General features: G+C 42.5%; 1 protein-coding gene across 1 annotated transcript in view; it reads left to right on the top strand.

Moving 5' to 3' along the window:
- The window catches only part of TMEM132B (transmembrane protein 132B), a 229,698-nt gene that overhangs the window by 159,795 nt on the left and 49,119 nt on the right, over positions 1-20,784 (top strand). Inside the window, exon 4 of the mRNA XM_065646435.1 lies at positions 667-853. Within this exon, the coding sequence (XP_065502507.1) occupies positions 667-853 (187 nt within the window). The remainder of the gene's footprint in view (positions 1-666; positions 854-20,784) is intronic.

Here is a 20,784-nt window from a genome sequence, read left to right as displayed (position 1 = left end):
CTTAATGCTATGAATTTGCATCCATTTCTTCGCCTTTAAACTTTTCTTTCCCAATGAGAAATATACAATGAACGCCATTTAATTACAAGTCTGCACCACTGACGAGAAGAATGTTTTCATGAATTGGAAATAGGGATAATCTACCCCCCATTTTTTGTCACGTATAATTTCTGCAAATCCACTTTTTCACTGAGATAAAGACAAGTTTGGGTTTGAAAGACTTTTTTTTTTCCCTCTCCACAAGAGCTCATTTCTGATACAGCATGAGGAATGGCCAAGTATTCTATTGTTTTGGAGCATCAGTATTTGCAGCAACAAAATTATAATAATGCCATATTAAATAATTTAGCAACATCTGTGCAATGCGGTTCCCAGGGTTTGGGGCTTATTCTGTAAGTTCATTGTGATTATGGAGAATGAATGCCTGAGTTTAATGGAAAAAATGCGTGCATTTCAGGAAACTAAAAGGTACAGCGTTACCTTATCTATGAAGTGTAGCTGTTTCCCAGTATGTAGTTTGATTTAGGTTTCTCTCAGTGTCTGCAAGTCTGCATGTTGAATTTAATGGTAAATCTTCCAGTGAATAGAAAAGACAATCAAAATACAGTTCGTTATTAACATCCTACTGATGTTATGGGCAATTTTTCTTTTTAATTTTTTTGTCAGAGCAAACATGTCTTCCTACGAGGTCCTGCAGATGGACTTTGAGATCGACAACACCAGCAGCCCTGCAGGGGCCCAGCAAATTACCTGGCAGGTGGAATACCCTCGAGACGACTCCCTGAGCGAGCTGGTGGTCTCCGAGATCTTTGTCAGCCGAACGATGTTTGTGGGAATTGTTCCTCTTGCGATGGTAAGAACTTGCCGCTTCTTCTTTTTGCTAAATGTTTCCGTTGATTCTCGTTAGTATTCAAGGGAATGTGAGCCATTTTATTATATGGTACTTCCTATGCACCTGCTGCAAGTGATTGAAATGCAAAAATGCATTTCAATAATATTTTATTTACCTGATATGCCCAAATGGCTCCTTGGAAACCATTTGAGTCTTTTGTGAAAATCCTTTACCGTTTGTGGATTATTGGCCTGGTACATGGTAATAGCTCCTTTGGAGCCATTGTCTTCTGGTGTATTAATGCGACTGCCATGCATGTGCTCTAAGGGTAAATGTTGCAATTAGTTGGGACGTTTTCAATGAAATAAATTAGCATGCATGTGTGGGAAACTTCATTGCTAAACCAAACAACTGGACTGTTTTCTGCTTTGTTTTTCCCCAAAGAGCCACACAGTCTAGTGAGCTGCAAAGTGTCAATTTAATAAAAGGTCCGTTTTGAGTTGTAGAGAAAGGACAAAATAGTTTCTGAAGGTGTAGGTGTCAGCCATATTTTCCAGGCAGGATTTAAGGTGTATGTATGCAGAAAGCTTGAAGCTGATGGTTTATTTAAAAAATGCAAATACCTCCATCTAAAATCAAACGCACCTTTTTGAGGAGCGAACCTATGTTGGGGCCCGATGGACTTTTTAGTACGAGAGCTTAAAGCTTACACGTGACCAGTGATTTTAATGGGGATATTCTGGTGTAAAACTAGAGAAACAACCAGAGAGCCTGGATGTTACACCAGCAGAATTTTCTTTTAGTGCTTTTTTTGAAGCATGTAGGAGTTGAAACAAAACTCTAATTGTGTGTGGATGGAATATTACCAAGTAATAATGGTGAATCAGATATAATAATGGCAGAATGCGGTTTGTGAACAGTCTTGCACGTGGCATTGCTGGTTTCAGATGGACAGCATGGAGTTTGTGCCATGCAGAGCACCAGAGATCTAAAAGAAAAGTGAATCCGACCCCAAAGCGCACTGTGAATGTTGGATGAGAGCTTCGCTGCTGTCCCTGCCCGGGTTTCACTTTCTCTCTTTACAGTTACGGCAGATGTTGGCCACTTGCTCTCTCTAAATGTCCTTGGACAAAATCTGAGGCCGAACCTGAATTCCAAGTGGAGCTAATCTAATCTCTGACACTTTGTCATGGACTAAAGCAAAAAGCTTCTTTTGTGAATTTATGACCTTAATCCTTAAATGGGGATCTCATGTGGGCTATTACTTCGCTGTTGCTTGTGAGCATCCTTGGCTGGCCTGGCCCAAGGCTGATGGGAGGATTGATGACAGCAATGGCAGGAACAACAGCTTGGATTTGCGTTTCTTTCCCTTATATTTGCCCGTTTGCAGCGCTGCTTCATTTAACAGTCAGTAACCGGAGCAGGTCCTGGCACTGCTTTGCCAAAACGGGAGCAAAAGAATAACTGCTCTGTGCATCACCCTGTGTTGTTCAGAGAAACATGTTCTGTTCCCAGAGTTCCCCACTGAACTAAATGCATTTTAACATTCGTTCCTCTCAAGATTTGCCTGCCTCGTTGGTAAGGCGGTTTCCCTCTGAATGCAGGTGGTATCTGCAAAGGAGAGTTTTGCCATCTCCTGGACCTTGGTTCCCCCAGAAAAGCACCACAGAAGGGTCCAGAAACCAGGGTGTTTCCGTGCCTTTGGGTTGCACTGAACATAAATTACTTGCTATTCCTTTGTGGTGTATCCACCGTTTCACTACAGTGAATGTTTAGAGACGAAAACATAGAGTTCCAAGCAAAATATTTAGTCCTTGATTTGCAAGAGTGAACATTGTGATGGGATTACCAAAACCTCCTGGTGGTTCAGTGGTAATGACACCAGTATTTATCAAAGAAGTGCAGCTCAGTGTCACAAAGAGGAAAAACTTCTTTCCAGGAAGAAGACTGAGGCGGATTCAGTCAGATCTTACTGGAGGAGAAAGTAGCTGTGAAATCCTGCAAAACAAAAATGAACTTTAACGCGTGGATCTCTCTCTGTAGGCCACACCGATTCTTTTAACACAAAGACATCCTCTTCCAGATGGCTTGGAATATCGCTGTTGCGTTGCTGCAGTTGGTCACGAGTTTATCTTTGTTTTCCATGCTACGTTCTTAAACAAACAGGAGAGAATCGAAGGAGCCTGCAGATAATGTATTCTGTCATTGCATTGTGTTGACTCTGGAGAATAGTGGTCGGGATATTTTTCTCATTACTAGCTTGCCTTTTTTTAGATAAAGGTATGGTAGACTGCATGGTAACATTTGAATAATAGCCTGATGAAAAGAGCTGATTTTTTGCTGTAGTGAGTTTATGAAGCCCTTAACATCAAATCTCATGTTCTTAACATTTACATTTGGTAGCAAGCTTGAAAGGCTTTCTTTTTTTTCTTTTGGGTTTTTCTAAGCGACGATACAGCTGATTTTTACACATTCGGTAGCAAAAAATCGCTCCTTATTAACAGACAATCTTGCTGTAATGAATTGATATAGCAGATTATTTCTGGCTGGTCCTTTGGTATCAAATCAGCAGCGCATTAATAATATCTGGTTTGCAATGCACAGAAGGCAGCGGGGCCAGGGAGAGTCCGCAGGTGAAATCCTGGCCAGGGCAGCCGCTCCTGCCGGGGGTTCATCCAACATAACTTAGTGAAAAAACCAGAATGATAAACTGCAATGCCTACATGCTGTGACTCAAAAGGAACACAAGTTTTTAAGCCTCGATAGGGACATTGGGCAGACTTGTTAGCTTGTGAGAAAAGTAGAAATACTTGGTGTAGCAAAACCAACTGTTCTTCCTTCTGTATGGTAACTGTAAAAATACTGTGGGTTTCTTGGCGGGGAGGGGTTGCATATCCTTTGGAAGAGGACTAAAATACATTCTTGGAATATTGGGGATTCCTCCCAAACTATCCATTTTAATTTGAATGATCCTCCATATAATAAATCTCAATGTTATTTATCACCGAAATCAGTGCATTCAATATACGTAAATAAATAAAACATTTGCACTAATGAGAGAAAATAACCCAAAGTTTCATATTGAGGGACGCTTTCTGCACCATCTGACGGTTCTCCCCAAATCCTTGAGCTCCCTCTAATCGCAACATCCAGTTTCAACAACAGTGCAGGGCCAGACAGTTGGGATTTCCGAGGGAACTCCACCTCGATGGAAACAGCACCGTCCAGTAATTTGGGATTTGCTTTCCGAAAGTCGTATCTCTACTTCTGGGTGAGCAGCGTAGCCTCGGTGCACAGTGGGAAAGCACAGAGAGGATGCATTGGGAATGCAGACCATTACAAAAAAAAAAAACCAAACCAAACCAAAACCACCACCAAAAAAAAGCCCCTAGTTTTTGTTTACTCCCAACTTGACCTTATTAACTCTTAGCAGGTGCCCAGAGCACCAGTTCAAACCCAGCTCAGGGTGCACGGCACTGGTTCTCTCCCTGGCATGGGTTCCAGGCACCCGCATGGCCCGTCCCAGATGGTGTTGCTGTGTGCATTTTACACCATTTTAGGAACAGATTGTTTATTTTGTCTAGTGTTCAATGTTCATTGACTTGTACGGAGATAAACACGCAGGATTCCGGGCCTCACATACCTGTCCTGCCCAGCCTTGGTTTTATAAATTAACTGATCTCCCAAAGTGCTTATAGAAACAGCCCGTGTTTGTTCCTGGAAGGTTTGGTTTCTGCAAATGAGGCGAGATTGGGAAATTCACCCCTTCTGAGCATGAACATTGGATGTGCGTATAATTGTCCTCTTGTATAGCTGCAGAGGTATAAAAACATATGTATAGAGACAAGGTGTCATAAAATATCCAGATATAAGCATGTAGGGAAATATATGATCCTTTCTTAGTTTTTTTCAGACTGCCTTGGAAGTTGTCATTGGAATTGTAAGTTCTTTGGACAATAGGCTGAGAAAAACACACAGCTCAAAAGGTAGCATCCCCCGCAATCCTTCCGAGTGCTGCTGTTTCCATCCTGGAAGCTGTGCAGCTGGGTTCCTGTTGGTAGGGACAGTGAAAATGAATAAAAACCACCGCTGTGTGCATTCCTCTATAAGTACAACTTTGCAAGTCATTCTAAATTCATTTTCTGTGAACCGTGGTACGTAAAATACGTGAAGGTGCATTGTCCTGTGACTGCAAGAGCATTTTTTGATAACTAAAAGAGATTGGATGGGCCTGCTTACATAGGGAGAATAAATGCATGCTGATTCCTAAAACTCCATGCAAATTAACAAATTATTTTTTCCTTAAGTACTCTGTTATTATTTAGTATCTATGTAGTGGTTTATATTTTCAGAACACTTTACAGACTTTAATCAGACCTGAATAAACCAAACTTGATGAGGATGTTAAATTAAATGGAAATTAAGTCACTCTTACCTGTTTCTTAATGATTTGTAAGCCACTTTTCATACTCCTAAAGGTACCTTTTAAAACACTTAGACAAGAAAAAGATCTTACAATACTATTGCTTATTATATCTAAAACTGTTTTGGTTAGAAAAGAGGTAGGATTTATACTGTCAAGAACTAATGACAGCACAGATGAGTGGCTTCGAAGAATGTAAATGCTGTTTTATCACCTAAAGCTGCACATAACTATTTGAGCCGATTTAATTCAAGTAAAAATGCATGGATGGGAGGATTACTCCCTTAATTTGAAGCCTCTTTAGGAGCCAGAATATTTGACTCCTGGAGGTTTCTTTGGGGGAGAGCAGAAGGAATATTTAGTTTTGTGTAAGTGTTTGCCATAAGCTTTTAAGATAAAAAATTATTGAGAAATTTTACTTGTAGAAGATGAATGAGACTGAACACCGTACTGAGGTGGCTGTTTTGGAGATAACGTGCAGGCTCCCAGCTCAGGCATTACTGCACCGTCCTCTTGCAACGTACAAACGCGGCCCTGAATACCTTTGTGGATCTGGGCTCCACTGTTCAGTGTAACGTTCCACGATGTGCCGAGTGTCAGATGAAAACATCAGCTGCTTTGCTCCTGTGAGGCTCATCTTGTTTTCTTTGTGACAATGAACGTCTCTGGTAATTGATTCTTCCAACATCTGGTGTACAGATTAACATGTGGAACTAACGTCCCCAAAAGCAGAAAGGTGATCCGTTTTCATCATGTTGAGTAGATTAACAGGTCAAGGTGAGGACGTGGAACACAACCACATTTTAAGCTCTTCTTGGTTCCACTATTTTATGTTACTGAATATCATGCAAAGAATTTGCCTTCCGATATTACAATTAGTAACTATAAACACTGCATTTTAAAATAAGTTCTGTGGCACTGAAGTAGGATGGGAGTTGTGAATCTGTTTGATGTCTAAAGCATCGGAAGGTGTGTTTTAGGCATCCAGCAGATCTATCAGAACATCGTAAAGTTGGATCTTGATTTCTCTTAATATAATAGCCTTGTGATATAACAATCTGGCGAATTGGAAGTGTATGTCCTGCTAATTGTAGAAGGTGATAACCCAAATAAATCTGCTCTATCCAGTGGTGATACAATTCTCACAGTTCTCTCTCTTGTTCTAAATTGACATAACCTGTGATTTCCAGAGTTCTGGGAAGCTGCTGGTAGCAAAGGGAGTCAGCGGAGTCTGACTCCTGGGGTACCAGAAAGAATCACTTCGCCAGCTTTGAGCCTGTCATCCAGGTTTCTGTCACAAAAAAATGTGATGGGATTTCTAACAATTGGGGAAAAAGAAAAAAAAATCCAGGTCTTTTAGAGAGTTTCTAGGCAACCACGAACTTAGTCAAAGTAAAGAAAAAGATATCAAGAAATGCATTTTCCTTTTTTTGTAAGAAGGCTCCAGTTGAGGCTGAAGGCTTGAGGAACAATAGGTTTAATAAGAGACGAATATCTAGCATTTTCTTCTTATCTAGGAAAATGATGGCTTGGTCTGTGACTGGCAGCACTGGTGTTTCAGATATACGTGCTACAGATCCTTTCTTGTATAGTAACAGAATTGCAAGTCCCAGGCTGTCATTATTTTAAAGTGTTTTCCAAACGCCACGGTCAATATTTCACCAGTGCTATGAGCCCCTCAGCCTGAAACATTCCTGCATATCCTACAAGTATTTAATCTATGTCATCAGAAATCTTTTTTTCTTCCCCCAAAATGTAAGCTATGGGTTGACTAATGGTTTACTAATGTTGTGAATCACTTAGAGCCACAGATGGCTGTATATACTCCAGTGAAGTTTCTTCTAAATGGGAGGCTGAATAATAGCATCTCCAGTTGCTGCTCGCAAACCTACTGACAAGAACACCCGGAAAAATCATCCTTAAAGATGCCCATTTCTATAACTCAGGCTGAAAGAGAATTGCTGAGTGCGACACTTTGCTTATTTGTTTTACAGACAGCAGGATGCAGGGTAAGGGCGTTTGTTTTTTGGTTTTTATTTTTTTTTTTTAATGTAGTTCTAGCTTTGGCTGCCGAGTATCCAGTGAGGAAAAGGAGGGATGAATGCCAGCAAATCCCCGTTTGCAGCGGAGGTGGCACAGCCCCGTGTCCTGTTCCTGGAGAGCCCACAGCTCCCACGTTCTGATCTGTCTTTCCCAGTAAGGGCTGCGTGCCTTTCCAGCTTGAAAACCATAATTTTTGTGGGAAGATTTTCCAAAAATGATTGAGTAAATAAAAAACCCACTTGAAAAAATTTCCTGGTATTACTTCTCTGGTTCTGTAGCTTTTGTCTATGAGTCTGCTGAGATGATGGCCTGTTCCATGATTCAAACCCGGCCACGGCTTTCATGTGTGACAGTTCTTGTGACCTTCTTTGGGGAAAAGATTTCTCCTGTGCATTCATTTTAATTCAGTACAACTTGAAAGATGTCTGAAGTAATGTGAATGTGAGTGTCCATGTTCCTGTGTAGGACACTGTTGAATCCAGCTATCAAAAAGGGAGTGTTTAAAAATGAATTCAAAAACCCCACCACATTTAAAGGATTTATTTTTCCTACAGAAATCATTTTTGCTAATGGCAGCGTAGCTTATATTCAGACACCAATTAAAGGCGCTGATTCACACCAAAATGGAAATTGGCCCAGCCTTAGAAAGCAGCTTACCTTCACCTTCGACTCAAATAATGAAATGTCAAGCTTTAGAAGCCTCTTTGCTTTGCTTTCTCTGGGGTCAGTTATAAAACTCCAGAATGCTTAATCCTGGAGTGTCAAAAATATCAGAATAGGATCAGTCATTTCTAGCAAACCCAGATGATTTACATATTTTTTAGAGGTTGGTTAAAATGTATTTATGTGCAAAATGTCCCATATGTGTTTATCCGTTGCATTTAATGCATATTTCTTACTTGAAATCATTTTGACCTTTGGCTTCCCAGTTCTCTTTCAATTATACAGTTCATCTCTGTTTTACTTTACATGCAAAGTGAACTGCACGGAGCATGATTTTGTCATTCACAAAATTCACCATTTCACGGGAAAAATATTTGAAAGTAAATTCAATATGAAGTAGATCTTCATCCCAGAAATGTCAGGGATTATCAGTACTTTTTTTTTTAATAAAACTGGAATCTATGACTCTCAGATCACAGATTTCAGTGTGAATTTTACCAGTAATTAATTGGAGCAGGATCGAAGCCTGGAGCTTTCCTACAAACCCCACACAGGAAGGATTGATTTTGAACTCAAAGTAAATTAACTATTGTGGAGAGAGTACAGAATAATAAAGAAAATCTTTTGTATTATTATATTTCCTATGCCCATAGCGAGTGTTTTTACGTCTCTGTAGCAGAGACAGTATCTTCTGCAGTTATTACCATCTTCAAATTAATTGTCATAGGGAATAAAATGGTTTTGTAAGGCTGTTCTGACGTCCACAGGGTGAATTTTATGAAGAAAGATGAAATTTTAAAAAGAATTCTGGAAAGATATCAGCCAAACTTCAAAACACTGAAGATTTTTTTAAGTTTGATCCAGGAGAAGAGTTTGACTCTGGAATTCGGTGGAAGGTGGGGAATGAGTGGGGAATGACTGTCCAGGTGGGCTTCGCTCTGATGGGGAAAGCCAGGAGATTTCTACATGCTTTGAGAACAGGCATTCAGAAAAGCTATTTTGGATCGATCAAAATTGTTTAACAGTGGAAAAGCATTTTTTTTTTTTCCTTGTAGAACTGCAGCGTTGGATTCAACTTGATTAAATGATGTGCAAATATTTAGGTTTGAAAAAAAAGCTCTTTTTTTTTTGTGAAGCAAAAACATCCCGTTCTGAATATGGCAGAGTAGGACCATTTTGATAATGTCAGCCTTCTTTCTCAATGTTCTTCCAAAAATGAAATTCCAGCCAAGTCTACTGAAGTTCATTAAGTGTTATCAGTTTTAACTGGACCGTATTTTCCAAAGGATATCACATTGCTTCTCTTTCAGTCTCGTTCTGGGCATCTGAACTAGGTCTTGGAATTGCTCAGTTTGAATCATTATCTCTTTTTTTTCCCCTCTGCTTGGTTAAACATACTCTACCATTTAATTTTGAGAGGAAAAAAGAACAAAACCGAAAGAGAATTTGCTGCTGGTGGGACAAAAATAATGGCATTTTGAGTGTTTCCATGAAAGCAATGTGACATGACAAATTTTAAGAAGCTCTGTGAATACTATTAATATTTATGATGCTCTCAAGCAAACAGCTATTGTGTGCCACATCCATCAAAGATAAGAATTGTATTCAACTGCGTTGGATGATAAACATTGAATGACAATAGCTAGAGATTATATGAGGGATTTCATACTCATGTTTTATGCCTGCGTGAGTAAAAGCACCATGTTATTCCACTGTGAACCAATAATTTTCTTTCATGAAATTAGATACGCTTGCTGATACTTGTTACAACCGTAGTCCAAACCATTAATGAATACGCAGGGCGCGCTGATGCCAAGTGCTTCAGAGATCCTGTTGCAAGCTACTCAGGATCAAGTCCTAAAAGCAGCATTTTCCACTAATCCTCCTCTTGGAAATCACCCCAGAGCTTACCAAATTGCAGTGATTTGACCACATATTGCTAGCTGTTTGCAGTTTGGATGAATGTTAACGATTACCCCATGAAACGAAGGCCCTTCCAGCATCACAATCTGGTTTTTTATATCTCATGTTTCTCCTTAAATAAATTCCGTCTCTCCACCACCAGAATCACAGAATCACAGAATCACAGAATGTTAGGGATTGGAAGGGACCTCAAAAGATCATCTAGTCCAATCCCCCTGCCAGAGCAGGAAAACTTAGGTGAGGTTACACAGGAAGGCGTCCAGGCGGGTTTTGAATGTCTCCAGAGAAGGAGAATCCACAACCCCCCTGGGCAGCCTGTTCCAGTGTTCTGTCACCCTCACTGAGAAGAAGTTTCTTCTCACATTTAAGTGGAACCTCTTGTGTTCCAGCTTGGACCCATTACCCCTTGTCTTACTGTTGGTTGTCACCGAGAAGAGCCTGGCTCCATCCTCGTGACACCCACCCTTTATATATTTATAAACATTAATGAGGTCACCCCTCAGTCTCCTCTTCTCCAAGCTAAAGAGACCCAGCTCCCTCAGCCTTTCCTCATAAGGGAGATGCTCCACTCCCTTAATCATCTTCGTGGCCCTGCGCTGGACTCTCTCCAGCAGTTCCCTGTCCTTCTTGAACTGAGGGGCCCAGAACTGGACACAATATTCCAGATGAGGTCTCACCAGGGCAGAGTAGAGGGGAAGGAGAACCTCTCTGGACCTACTAACCACCCCCCTTCTAATACACCCCAGGATGCCATTGGCCTTCTTGGCCACAAGGGCACAGTGCTGGCTCATGGTCATCCTGCTGTCCACCAGGACCCCCAGGTCTCTTTCCCCTACACTGCTCTCTAATAGGTCATTCCCCAACCTGTACTGGAACCTGGGGTTGTTCCTGCCCAGATGCAAGACTCTACATTTCCCCTTGTTATATTTCATTAAATTTTTCCCCGCCCAACTCTCTAGCCTGTCCAGGTCTCGCTGGATGGCAGCACAGCCCTCTGGCGTGTCAGCCACTCCTCCCAGCTTGGTGTCATCAGCAAACTTGCTGATAGTACACTCAATTCCCTCATCCAAGTCATTGATGAATATATTGAACAGTATTGGTCCCAGAACTGACCCTTGAGGCACTCCACTAGATACAGGCCTCCAACCAGACTCCGCCCCATTGATCACAACTCTCTGGCTTCTCTCCTTCAGCCAGTTTGCAGTCCACCTCACTACCCGATCATCCAGTCCACTCTTCCTCAGTTTTGCCGTGAGGATGCTGTGGGAGACGGTGTCAAATGCTTTGCTGAAGTCAAGGTAGACCACATCCACTGCTCTGCCATCGTCAATCCACCTTGTTACGTCTTCATAAAAGGCTATGAGGTTGGTCAAACACGACTTCCCCTTGGTGAAGCCATGTTGACTGTCCCTGATGACCCTCTTATCCTTGATATGTCTTAAGATGGCACCAAGGATAAGGTGTTCCATCACTTTCCCAGGGATGGAGGTGAGGCTGACCGGTCTATAGTTGCCCGGGTCCTCCTTCTTGCCCTTTTTGAAGACCGGAGTGATATTTGCTTTCCTCCAGTCCTCAGGCACCTCTCCCGTTTCCCAAGACTTGGCAAAGATGATGGAGAGCGGTCCAGCAATGACTTCAGCCAGCTCCCTCAGCACCCTCGGGTGCATCCCATCTGGACCCATGGATTTATGGATGTCCAGATTGCTTAATTGCTCCCTAACCCAGTCCTCATCAACTGAGGCAGACTCCTCCATTGCCCTGCCTTCCTCTGGGGCCTCAGGGGTACGGGGCTCCTCAGGACAGCCTCCGGCAGAGTAGACAGAGACAAAGAAGGCATTCAGTAATTCTGCCTTCTCTGTATCTTCTGTCACCAGGGCACCCACCCCGTTCATCAGTGGGCCTACATTGCCTCTGGTGTTAGTTTTATCTGCAATGTATTTGAAGAACCTCTTCCTGTTGTCCTTGACCCCTCTCGCCAGGTTTAACTCTAAGGAGGCCTTAGCTTTCCTAGTTGCCTCCCTACATCCTCTGACAACAGCCTTATATTCTTCCCAAGTGGCCAGCCCCTCCTTCCATGATTTGTAAACCCTCCTCTTCCACTTGAGTTTGCCCAGCAGTTCCCTGTTTAACCACGCAGGTCTCCTGGCTCCCTTCCTTGACTTCCTGCGCGTCGGGATGCACTGATCTTGAGCTTGGTAGAAGCAGTCCCTGAAAGTTAACCAACTATCTTGGGCGCCTTTACCCTCAAGCAGCCTTGCCCACGGGATTTCCTCCAGCAACTGTTTGAAAAGGCCAAAGTCGGCCCTGCTGAAGTCCAGGGTTGCAATTCTGCTCGGTATTCTGCTCCCACCACAGGAGATTCTGAACTCCACCATCTCATGGTCACTGCAACCAAGGCAGCCCCCCACCTTTACTGCTTCGACCAGACCCTCCTTGTTAGCGAGGACGAGATCCAGCAGCGCACCTCTTCTAGTCGGCTCCTCCACCATTTGCATCAGAAAGTTATCGTCAATGCACTGGAGGAACCTCCTAGACTGAGGCTGGCTGGCTGAGTAGTCCTTCCAGCAAACATCAGGGTAGTTAAAATCCCCCATAACAACCAGAGCCTGTGACTGTGAGGCCACGCTCAGCTGCCCGTAGAAGGCCTCATCAACTTCCTCACCCTGATCTGGTGGCCTGTAATAGACTCCCACAACAGTGTCACCCCTGCCAGCCTGCCCCTTAATTCTCACCAGGAACGGGGCAGAGTTGCCCGTGCCGCGGGAATGCCGGCTGCCATTCCTCACCGACATCTGTCTTTAGATAACGTGCCCAGGGATGTCCTAAGGCTGGCATTGCTTTTCTTCATTGTCATCGCTGCAAAACGCAGGTTTGGAACTGATTTAGGATGATCCAGGCAAGCACCTGCTGGGCAGAGATAAACGGGACGTCTCTCCCCGCTCTTCTGGCCCAGGCTGCCCAGGGAGGCTGTGGAGTCTCCTTCTCTGCAGACATTCCAACCCGCCCGGACACCTTCCTGGGTAACCTCACCTGGGTGTTCCTGCACCGGGGGGGGATTGCGCTGGATGAGCTTCCGAGGTCCCTTCCAGCCCCTGACACTCTGTGATTCTGTGATTCTCCTCAACACCGCACGTCTCCGTCCGGTGGCCGCGGTGACTCCCGGCCTCGGCGTCCCCCTCCCGTCAGCGCTGGCTCTGCTCCCATCACCAATCTCTGCCTTTGACACAGAGCCTGTGTGCGCTGCCGCTTGCCCGTTCTTTCTGCCCTGTTGTCTTATTAAAAGCGTCATGTTCTGGAGATACTTCTTTCTGAAGATCAGATTAATGATGCCTGAATTCTGCACTGCACTCCCACATCTTTGGAGAGAAACCGTAATTCAGAGTTGATTGATGAATACCTGTAGCATCTTTGGTCAGGTGTTTCTAAATAAGGCTGTATTCGGAAGAGTTAACATGCTCTCCATCCATCAAGGGCAGGAGGACACCCAGGTGTTCTTGCAGCCAGAGTGATCTCGGGTCTCTTTGATCCATGTGGAGAGTTACTATTCTTAGAAAACTCTCTCCAAGGATGCACAGGCACTAAATTCTTGTTAGAAGTGAGTGGTTCCAGTAACAAATGTGCAGAGGGAAACGCTAAGAGGTGCCGTTCCGCTGAGCTGTGCTGCCGCTGGAGGGTCGTTTGGTTACCCTGTTCCTTTAGGTTCGCCTCTCCCATCTTTATGAAAAACCTGCCGATGGGAGCTCAGTGCAAGCCGGTGGAGGGATCCCTTGGTGGGCTGTCAAGAGCGGCAGGACCTCCTGCAGGCCAGGGATGAGGGCACAGCAAACCTCTTGACAGAGCCATGGCAAGAGGGGTGAGCTGAGCCGACCTGAACCGATTCTGTGGGCAGCACAGTCCGTCGACAGGACCCAGACCAGGGAAACTGTGCTGGAGGGAGCTACAAAGCTTTTACTTTGTCTACCTAGAATGAGACTCTTCTTGTTCCTTAACAATTACCCAATAATTTGGCTTGTATGTGGTGTTTTTTTTTTTCCAGAGTGCTCATTCTGGTTTTATTGCCAATTAATTTAGCATTCTAGTCTTGGTCTACAGCTGATTGGCCAGTAATTTGAACTAAAGCCCTTATCAAAAGGGCATCATTTGTAAAACAGAGAAGAAATCTCAGAGATACTGAAATTACTGTTAATTAAATCAGCACATGAATATAATGGGCACACGTGAACCAAATTATGTTTGGTTTTGAGCTGTTCTGCTGGCTGGAGAGTAAGTTTTATTAGGACCGTTTAATTGTCAGCCTGGATTTAAAAGATGTACAGAGAGCTGTGTCCCTTCTGCATGAATTAATTTTGCACTGTGTATACATGTACGAGCGATACATATAGTTCTTAGCTTATGCAAACAGACCATGTTCTTGCCAAGCAGATGCTATACTATATTTCTTATGTACGTGTTGCACTGAAAGCTTTTCTTTTTAAATGGTCATTTGTATTTAGCACAACTCTTGTTCAAAGCTGGCATTGACCTTAATGTAGTTACTTGTGATTTACATGGCCCCAATATCAGTTAGGCTTAGGAATTATTTTACATGTGATTTCTATTTTTTTAATTCAATTAAAATAGCACCATAAAGATGGAACAGAGGAGCAATCAGGGAGCTCTGGAAGTTGTAATGTAGCCTATAAGCAGCTATTCTGTATAAAAAACATTCTTCCAAAGGTGCCTTAGCTTTCCTGAAAATGCTAAACTACAGCTTTATTAAGATAATCAAGATAGTCTAACATGGTGCTTTGGGACAGCCTTGTAATATTCTGTGTTGCTTAATTCTGAGGTTCTTGAATTAGCGGTTTCACAACTCTGCCTCCAATGGAGCTGGACGGCAAAACTGCATTTTGTCCTGGCTGATGCTTGTCTGGGGGCTCTTTCAAGATCAGTCCAAGGCAGAAGACCAGCGGTCCCTCGTGGGGCTGGCAGGAGTGAGGGCAGAGGGGAGCAGGCGTTGAGAAGTCCAGGTTATTCGAGGGGTAATAAATGCATTCCCTGCTGCGACGAGGGGAAGAAGTGGATCCAGCGAGTTTCAGTGCATGAAATGTTGGCATCAGGCTGCGTCATCTGTGGTCAAGGACAGGGAGAAGTGAATCTTCGCATAATCTTTGGGACCTTCTAATTCTGGGTTGGTAAATGCATTGAAATGGCAATGACTCTTGTCATTCCAGCTTGCTTTCCACCTCTGCCCAAAACCTCAGTGCTGTGAGACCAGTACTGGAGTGACTTCTGTACTGGAATTGGGAGAGAGCCCAAACCTGCTCTTCTCAGTTTCTGTGGAGGAAGAACCTTGCCCTGACCTACTTACACACTGATCACAGCCACTATTTGCTGCTGCTGCTTGTACAGTATCCCAGTATTGTTGTAGTAAAGAGCAGGAGGAAAAAAGCAGAGAATATAATCCAAGAGTCACACTTCATTCATTCCCATTCCTGCACGTGTCCTTTCTCCTCATGGTGTTTCCTTTTGGTCAAGCAAATCCCTGTAGTGTTGGCTTGGCTCTGCGAAAGAGGAGGAGCCATCAGAACTGAAGTTTGATGGGGAGAAAACGTGGGGCCATTTGGACACCGCAGCATTTTGGTCTGCCAAGCACGGTTAACGAGCTTGATGTACTTCATGGTGATCGAGGTTTAAGTGACAGAGTATTTGATCTTTGTCTCTCATTAGGGTGCCATTTCTTCCTTAGAGTATGGATGTCAAAATGCATTTGATCTGCTGCAGAGTTAAAAACGCTCATTGTTTCAGCCTCTGTTTTGAAGCTCATCTAATGAAGAGCAAATTTCAAAGGGAAAAATATGCCATTAGGTTTTGCATCAGAACAGGGAGCCGTAATGGTTGTTTAGCTTTTTGCCTCTAGATTGCCAGCTCAAATGTAACTCCGCCAATAGAAATCAGAGATGTTTACCAGCCTGCTCTCAGTCTCATTTTGAACCTTTTCTACTCTACTCAAATACTCACAAAATGGGTCTGACTTTAGTGATTAGGGCAAGTGGGAGACTTGGGCTCCACTCTCTCTTCCAGTTAGTTTTCTAGAAATTTGTAATGCGCATACGTACCTGGGACTTCCATATCTCGGCTTAAAAGAAGCCTATCCAAGGATTTTTACCGAGGTATTTCCATGACAGGTATGTCCTTTAATAAAACCGCAGCTGCACTGGAAACTCCCACCCAACACGCGGGTCCAGGCCCTCCCAAGGGCTTAACGCTGTTCAGTGGCAGGTCCAGTGAATAGGAATTGACCTACAGGTAGTTTGTAAAAATAAGTGTGTTAGAGATCTACAGCACAGCTAGAAGTACTACAATAAACTCCCAGAAACATGTGCGTACGTGAGCTTTTATACAACGAATAATTGCATTCACATGGGTTCATATTTATCAGTTACTCTCAGTTGTAAATTTGCCATTTTAAATTTAGAATTAGCTATTGCTTGTAAGTTGCATAAGTTGTTTTCTTAATTACACAACTTATATAACAAAATCGGCTGCAAACTGGGTTGGTTTTGTTCTTTTTTTTGGTAAGAGCACTTTTGCGTTGTTGCTAGCTACATGATTACCTGCTCAAGAAAGAAGAACAATCCTAATGGTCTCCGTAGCTTATATCCCATAATGTGAATTTCAAACCACAAGTTAGAATAGTTTTGTGTGGTGGAAAAAATATTCAGGTTAAGAATTATTCACAGAAAATAATTCTGATTAATTGAGTACATTTTCAAGTCTTCCTAACTGGTCATGATCAATTCACAAAGAGGAAAAGGAATGCAAAATTCATCAAATAAATTATTCATTATATTCACTCAGCTATAGCTAACAATGAATTGTCTAGACAGTAATTACTAATTTTTAACCTATGTATGTTCACATCACACTATTGTGTGAATAGCTTCAGTATACAGTGGCTTGAGATAATGGTAATGGATGTAAGTCAACTAGCCGGTGATTTTAATTGGGAAATTATATTGGATTTTTTTATTGAACTTCCATAAAACATTACATAAATATTGAATATTCTTAATGTTTTTCTCCAGTTGAAAATATAGGCACACAGACTTCTGTGCTAATTTGATTCATGGATAAGCAAACATCTTTCATTTTTTAAAAAATTCTGCTCTAAAATTCTCCAAAACCCCATTAAATTCAGCATATAGGAAGAATCTACAAGCAGTCTGGTCCAATGACAACGTTCTCCATGTGATGATTTTGCCCTAACTGGCTGCCTGGCTCCTGTCCGTGCGTGGGGTCACTGGGGTGCTGGGATTCACTCCTGATGGTGCAAGGACCAGAAACCTCAGCCCTTCCCCTTTATCGCTGTGGCAGAAAATCAAGACTTTGGGGGAAATCCCTTTGTTTCCTGGCGATGCAAAACCTCTGCAGGGAGGGATCTCAGCTCCTGTTTAATTGCCAGCTGCCTGGGGAACGTGGGCGCTGGGATTTGCTGGGTGCAGCTGGTGCTTGGCAGGACCTGGGGACAGTTTCACCAGGAGACACCTGGCCAGGGCTGGTGGCACAAGCCGATGGTCCTGCGGGTCCGTCGGCACTCGGTGGTATCACAGATCTGTGCTACCGATTATCAGTTTTGTGGGTGTGACAGTGAAGCAAACGGGTTTTCATATTCCCGTGACTTTTTAGCCGAAATCTCTATTACTATTACAGTGAATTAGAGAAGAGTTAGATTGAACATAAAGCAGCAAATCATAATCTCGAATGGATTTGTGATTGAACGTGTGCCCTGTGGACTAATTGCAAGTTAGTGATGTTGTGGTGCTCAACTGCTCTGAGCTGATCAGAAACTGTCATTTATAAAGCTCTTCCATTTCACATAGCATAACTCGCCTTAAGAGAAAAATAGCAGTAAACCCACACAAACGGCGGGTGGTTATGCAAAAAAGTAGGACATTGTAAAAGAATATTTGCATAAAATTTAGGTTTTGTGTATGTCAGTTTAAGCTACATCCTTCAGGGTGTGGTTTGTAGGGAGGCGCGTTAAAAACCAACCCTGTGTAGCTCCCATTAACCCCAATACAAGCTCTGATTCTGACTTCCTGTGTGCTTGATGTTATTTAAATGCAATTTAATTTGGTATTTAATTGCAGTAATTTAATTAATGGTTCTGTAAATAAGAAGGCTGCATTGTGCCCTCCTACATGCAGATATGCTCAGCAAGCAGCTCTAGTGGCTCCTGCGAGACTGAAATTTATGTGTCTTAGAGCAGAATGTAACCCCAAGGATGTATGATAAAATGCCCAAATCCCAGAATAACACTGTAATGGTGTTTGCATTGGAAATGTTACGGTATTAGTTCAAGTTTACAGGAGGAGAGTGGCATTTAAAACCCAAACCTACAGATTCATCCCTAATACTTATTGATGGGATAGGTCACAGAATTGCTTCCTTGTATAACAGGATTCCATTTAAAATAGTTTACAAAGACTCAGTTAACAATAAAACTGTTATTAATCACATAACCTGCTATTAAAATTGTTGCAGAATTCTATTGGCCCAATGGGTTACTTACAAGCCAGAGCTTCCAGGCGTTTATAACCCTTCTATTGATGTGCCTATAACCTTCTTTAACACATGCTACTCAGTCTGTTGCACACTTTGAATGTCTATTAAATATTGATTAGACTCCCTTGCAAACCATTTACAAATAGAAGCCTGTAATCTAAAATGCAACCTAAAGTCATTAAGGCTACATGGTGTGCAGTAGCGATCTTGGAAAGTTAGGGAGTGCATGAATTAAGGGAATTGTTTTCATAAACTCTTCTCTTAGTACCAGATAGTGGAGCTCCCACTGAAGTCAGGGATTTCCCATAGCATCTACAGAAGATTTTAAAAATCTGTTTATAAATGGGAGGTGACGTAATGTGCAACTTCAAGTGTACCAGGTAAGCTGAACTCTTTTTGTGTTTTTTAGCATAGAGCTGTGTAAACTAAAGCTCCAAATATTTGTGCAAAGGAGGAGGAGCATTATGTATTCACGTATGGTAAAGAGGTCCCTGGTGTTGCTGCTGTGAAATGCATAGATGTTCTGCTGATGTTGCTGGAATTATACCATATTATCTATATAATAAATCACAGACAGCTGTTTCTAAATCAGCCCCTAAACTGAACTGAATTCAGCATAAGTAGCATCCCACTTCAGCATAATTGCCCACTGTTAAGCTTGGAGGTAAATCACATTTATGTCCCTTCCAATCCATACCTGGTATAAGTTAAATATGAGTAAGACCCTTTGTCTGAATTTGCCTTGCCCTGAGTTCGCGTTGCCATTTAACTTAATATTATTGCAAATGCCCCCGACACGTACTTTTAAAGTAGGGGGTTTTTTGGAAATGGCACTTGACCCCTAAGGATAGACAAGATTTGGATGAACCACCATTCTGTTGTGATTAACAGGATATTTAGACAGGCAAGGGCCAACTCTAGTCCAAAGTCTGAGTACTCTGAAAAGCTACACAACAGTGACATTCAGTGTGGGAATGACAAGTACAAAAACCCCAGGCAATAACGACAATCAGCAGGGCTTTTTGTTATGCAAAGGAAAAAAAAATCAGATAGATGGAAACAATGATCAACCAACAATGATTCAAAGTGCTTTCTTTCAAAGCATCTCTTGCCATTTCCAGCTGCCTCCCTTCTTTGTCATATCTCACTTCTCAGATAAACAGCACAACTGGTCAGACCCTCACTTTGCAGTTTTCTCTCATTTCTCAATGTCTGTACCTGACCCCCAGCTCTTAAAAGCCCGACAATTAAGCGAATTCCGGAGAGGATTACAATGCAGAATCAGAGGGTATAAATGTGATTTAGCACGGAGTGCTGAGCATGACAAATCATTTCTGTGCCCAGGCCTTACTTGCTCTGAAATGAGTTTCATTTAGAAACACAGAGCAGATTCAGCCATTTCCCAGTGCCAAGTGTCAGGTGCAGCCGTGCAAGTTTTGCAGATCGGTTCTTGCGAGGCTTCCTGAGGCAGCAATACCCTTCCTTGGACCAAAATGCCACCATTTTTGTCGGCTTCTTAGTCTTGGAAAGAAATACAGAGACGTGCATGTGCAAACCAGCCTCCCAGGTTATTCCATTCTCTTTGCAAGAGCTTGACTGAAAGAGCAAGGACATTGCAAGGTGGACTCAGGAGATCTGGATGCAAAAAGTTTCCAAGACATGCGGTCTAAATGTACAACGAAAGGGAAAAGTTTACTGAATAATGTTTTCCTGCTGTGGGTTTCTCTATGAGAAGTTCATCTTAAGCTTTCACTGTTAGAGAAGCTGGCTGGTGTTTCATTGATTAATGAAGAAATCTCTCACGTCAGAATATTTATAGCGTGCACGTGTGTGTTTGCATGTGTCTGTGTATTGAGTTACCTTGGAAACAAGGGGAGAAAGCTCCATGAACCAGAACATGCTTTCCATTTAAGGAACACTTGTACTATTGTAAAACTACACCCAAAAATAATCTAATTCATTCATCCATTCTGTAAGCATCTTGCTCCAGCGAGCAGCGTGCGGCAGGAGTATGTCGATCCCGTGTAAAGATGACAGAAAACCACTTGACTTTGGTTTTGAGCCTATTGTTGAACAAATGAGTTGACATCGGTGAAGCTGCTAATGATGTGGAACAAAAATTTACGCAAATTATTTTAAAAGTTAGCAATTCTCCAGGTGCATATTAAAGTTACTAAGATATGAAATAGACCTAGAGTGTTCACATTGCAAAACAAAGCGGACAATTTTACCTTACATATAAGAACAGCTGTTTCAGCATATTGGCCTCAAAGACAGTATGTTGAAACAGCTGTCCAAGTGTTTTGGAGGTTAATCTACTCAATTAATCATTGTGCATTTTTTTTTCAATTTA

Source organism: Caloenas nicobarica, chromosome 16, assembly GCF_036013445.1.
Source record: "Caloenas nicobarica isolate bCalNic1 chromosome 16, bCalNic1.hap1, whole genome shotgun sequence".
Classification (NCBI taxonomy): Eukaryota; Metazoa; Chordata; class Aves; order Columbiformes; family Columbidae; genus Caloenas; species Caloenas nicobarica.
The sequence above is the reverse complement of the archived record's forward strand: the minus strand, read 5'-3'. Positions and strand labels throughout refer to the sequence as shown.